Here is a 3,945-nt window from a genome sequence, read left to right on the forward strand (position 1 = left end):
CACAGTTAGGTTTAGGCTGGGAGCTTCTTTTTTTCCTCTCTCTCCCTCTTGCTGCTGCTTCCTCACAGCCCTGCCCACCTACACCTGTGGGCATTCAGCTAATTAAGGGCCTGTGCTGCTGAGTTAAATCAGTGCAGCTTCAGTCTGCTGCAGACTGTCTTTGGGTGACGAGCTGGCATTGTTGGCCGCAGTGTTTGCAGCGTGGTTGCACATGATCATTCTCTCCCTCCGTGTTTAAGTGTAAGGCTTGCCGGTTGGCCCGCTGGAAGCCCGCAGTGGGATCGCGGCTGAACACTGGAGTGTGTATGTGAAGCGCAGGTTGTCTGTCCTCGCTGCTGGGGTACAGCAGAACTGCCGTAGTGAAAGAGACTCCCCTCCTGGTACCTGGGAGGCTGCGCCTCTGCTCGCTGGCTGCAACCAAAAGCGGCTCACAGGCCTCCTAACTGTGAGGCTCTCCTGGTGCTGCTGTTTCTTTCTTCCTCCTGTTCTTCGCCACTTCACCACCAACACAACTGTTGCCGTGCCGCAACTTGGTCGAGTGCACGTCATCCTTAATGACGACAACTGACGTCACGTTGTATGCCAGAGGAGTACAATTTATTTGGTTATAGTTAGTTTAAGTTATTTTAATTCTCTTTAATTTGTTTTGTTTGATCAGAGAATTGATTTATGTTGCTTAATTAGTTTTTTGTTGTTGTTGTTTAGTTCAATTTAATTTACCTTATTGCTAACTTTATTCATTGAGATATATATATTTTTTTGTTATTAGTAATTGTGTTTTTGTACATTTTTGGTTTAATTGATTTTGCTTATTTTTGGATTCTGCCCCGACCTGGTGTGCCTCCTGTGGTCGGTGCACATTCCCGTTGTTTTAATCACATCTGCATTAACTCTTTGTCTGTGTGACCTTAGGAGCAGTTGGGCCAACCTTAGGCTGACGAGGTCGCTTCCCCCTGGTGGTGGTCCCCCTCTCACATTCTGCTGTGGTGGTGTACGGTACCGGTTGAGTTTTTGGGTTCACAAACGGGTGTTTTTGTTTGCTCCCATTTATCCCTCGTTCTGTCCTTCCTTGAGTGGGACGCCCCCTGCCCCTGGTTAATAGTAAGACAACTGTATTTAGCAGATTGTGTATGGTGCAATATTTTATGGTTTAAGAATATTCATTGCTTGTTGACAATTTTATATTCCTTGACTTCTTATTTATTGTAATAAAGATATTTTTTATACTGAGGAATCACGTCACTCTCTTCCAGTGTTTTATTCGAACAAGAGGCCTGGTGACAGGGCATCTGCAAAGAATATAAAGAAAGCACGGAAAGGAGAAGTGGTGTATCTATCCTGCAGGAGCCAGTAAGGAACAACAAGAGCTGTACCAACACCAACTGATCGACGAGTCAAAGAAGACAAACAGCTCAAACATCAGGGACTTAATGTGCAGAACCTTTGCGCATAGAAGACAGGATATCATCACTCAGCAGATGAGCATCAAAGATATCAAGGAGAGATGGCCTGCCTTGTTTGATGTTTCACAAGTGAGTAAATTGGATTCTTGTAGCAGAGTGGTCAACATAAATGAGACACACCCTACATGCAACACACATTTACATTGCTCACAATGTGTTCTTTTTTCTCCCTTCTCTTCTGTCTTTCAGGTCAGTGCAGAGTTCAGGACAATCACCACAGTGACTCTTGAGCCAACATTCATGGCCATGTTGGACTTCTATACCCCAAAACTGCTCTCCATTTTCCAGGCCAAGAAGGGTGCTGTAGGAGAGCGACATCGGGCTCAGATGAGTGTTCTACTTCAGGTATTAAACATTTCCTCCACCTATTCAGTTAATATCAACTGTTTTTGATCCTAAAACTGGGTACAAACAATTGTATAAAAACTGTATTGCATCTACTTTTCATCCATTGATACCGATATTCTATATAGCCAATGTAATGTTAATTCAATCGAGACAGAGTAGACTTTGAAGTTGATAAAGTAAACAAAAACCCAGCTTGGATATGCAAAATATTGTATTAATGTTTAAACTGTTTCTGTCTGCAGAGTGGAACCCCCAATCAGCAAACCAGAGGGATCGTGATCCGGTATCTCATCGACCATCTGGGAGAAAATCCCTGTGACTTGATCAAGGACTTTGAAGTTAGTAAAATAAAGTGTTTTAACAATAAGTAGTTTAAATAAGCTATAAATCAAGATGAAACGCGGTTTATTGGTGAATATATAACAGCTGTGCAGCCTTTCTTCAACTGGCTGGCTGTATGTAGCACAGCAGCAACAACGTTTAGAATGATAATACCTTAAAGAGCAGGTTAGAAACTCCAGTGAATCAAATGATCGGAAAATGATTTAGGCACTAGATTTTCGTAATAATATACTCATATATACGCTACAGTGACTTCTGGAGTCATTTTTGTGAGTTAATTTTACTTCTGCATCTATGCCAAACCGGAAGTGCCATTGTGTGTCTGGTAACAGAAACAGTCTGAAAGTGAGCTCTTACCAATTGTGTTAACAATGTGTGCAGGATGCTGCTGGTGCACCCGTCAGTGTAGAAGAGGAGTTGTCCGGGGAAGTGATGAAGATCTACCTGCTGCCAAACCCAGGAACATCAACTGCTGATTCTACTGACGTAGGCATTGTGATTGAGGGAATCCCTGTCCTCACCAACCTTGGGGATCTTAGCAGAGCCTGCTGCCATCTCCTGGGACTGACCTACGTCTTTGATCTGAAGTACCCCCCGAAGCTCAAACATAGCTTTGAGGTTTTCCAAAAGGTGCTGCTTGAGCTAGAATCTCTAAACCTTTCACCCAAAGTTCAGAGACTGAAAACATGTCCGCTTGCCTAGTTGCTGACTACTGTTCAGCAAGATGCTCAGGTATACCCACTAAAGGTGGATTCATCATCAAAACAGCTTTTGCACTGGGATTGTTTGCTGCCATGTAAATAGGAGAGCCACTGGTCCAGATTGTGATTGAGAAGCTCACAGTCCTTTATGTTCACTGAAAGTGGATTGGTTTAATAACAAATGTTTTAATGTTTTTAGAGATAACAGTTGGATTTTAGGTAGAAAAAGGGGGGGAAGAATGTTTTAATCTTTACATTAGAGTTTTAAGACTGCATTAGAAAACTGCCAAACAGCCTCTCGCTGCTTTTGTGGTAATGACCTACTGTCATTTTGAAGGGCTCATAGTTCCTGTCGCACTATGTTTGACAGACGCACAGCACACAAACACTTTTACCCTTTCTTTTTTTGTTTAACCAAAGTTGGTAAAGTTCAATCTCTATATTATGGTAGAAATAATTGCTATGGAGCTCACACCCTACCATCAGGCCCCCAGGTTGGTCAGATTACAGATGCATTAGTCAAAAAGCACCCGCGTCTCACAGATCGGTCATCATGGCTGGATTATTTGGCACTATTTAGGGCCTTTCCTAATCCATTGGTGCTCTGGTCTTCAACACCCTAAAAGGGGTGGAGAGTAAGGATGTGTGTTGTCAGTCATGGGAGTGGACTCGAGCACCAGTGGATTAGGAAAGGCCCATAGTCTTAAGAACAAGATGCTAAATTACAGGAAAAATTTTTTTTGGTTACCTGCAACAAGAGGCCTGGTGAGAGGGGATCTGTAAAGAAAGCATGGAAAGGAGAAGTGGTGTATCTCCCAAAATTGTATTTTCCTGAAGTGTTCACTGGTCAAATTTGGTTTATTAAAAACTTAATTGTCTGTATAATTGCATGGTGTATTCATTTTGACAAGGGTAAATAAAAAATATGAATACAGATAATATTGAGTAAATTAAACACATTTGCTTTGTTAAATAATACACTCATATTTAGTTGGAACAACCTAGCATTTTAATTATATATACTCAATATTTTATGTGGTTTTGACCTAGGTTTTCTATTTCATATTTAAGCAAATCTACTCAATATTTTT

The 3,945-nt window shown here is 41.7% G+C and overlaps 1 protein-coding gene across 2 annotated transcripts; it reads left to right on the top strand.

Annotated features, from left to right (window-relative positions):
• The first annotated feature begins 232 nt into the window (after positions 1 to 232).
• LOC131990848 (uncharacterized) lies at positions 233 to 3,468 on the top strand. Of its 2 annotated transcripts, XM_059356027.1 has the most exons (5): positions 233 to 577; positions 913 to 1,532; positions 1,653 to 1,808; positions 2,054 to 2,149; positions 2,535 to 3,468. In XM_059356027.1, exons 2-5 carry the CDS (start codon positions 1,431 to 1,433, stop codon positions 2,853 to 2,855), a joined length of 675 nt encoding a protein of 224 aa, XP_059212010.1. In that variant the 5' UTR covers positions 233 to 577; positions 913 to 1,430; the 3' UTR covers positions 2,856 to 3,468. The 2 variants fall into 2 exon arrangements, with proteins under 2 accessions (XP_059212010.1, XP_059211999.1); XM_059356016.1 differs by having other exon boundaries at positions 233 to 1,532.
• The last annotated feature ends 477 nt before the right edge of the window (positions 3,469 to 3,945 follow it).

The sequence above is a fragment of the Centropristis striata genome, chromosome 2, assembly GCF_030273125.1.
Source record: "Centropristis striata isolate RG_2023a ecotype Rhode Island chromosome 2, C.striata_1.0, whole genome shotgun sequence".
NCBI lineage: Eukaryota > Metazoa > Chordata > Actinopteri > Perciformes > Serranidae > Centropristis > Centropristis striata.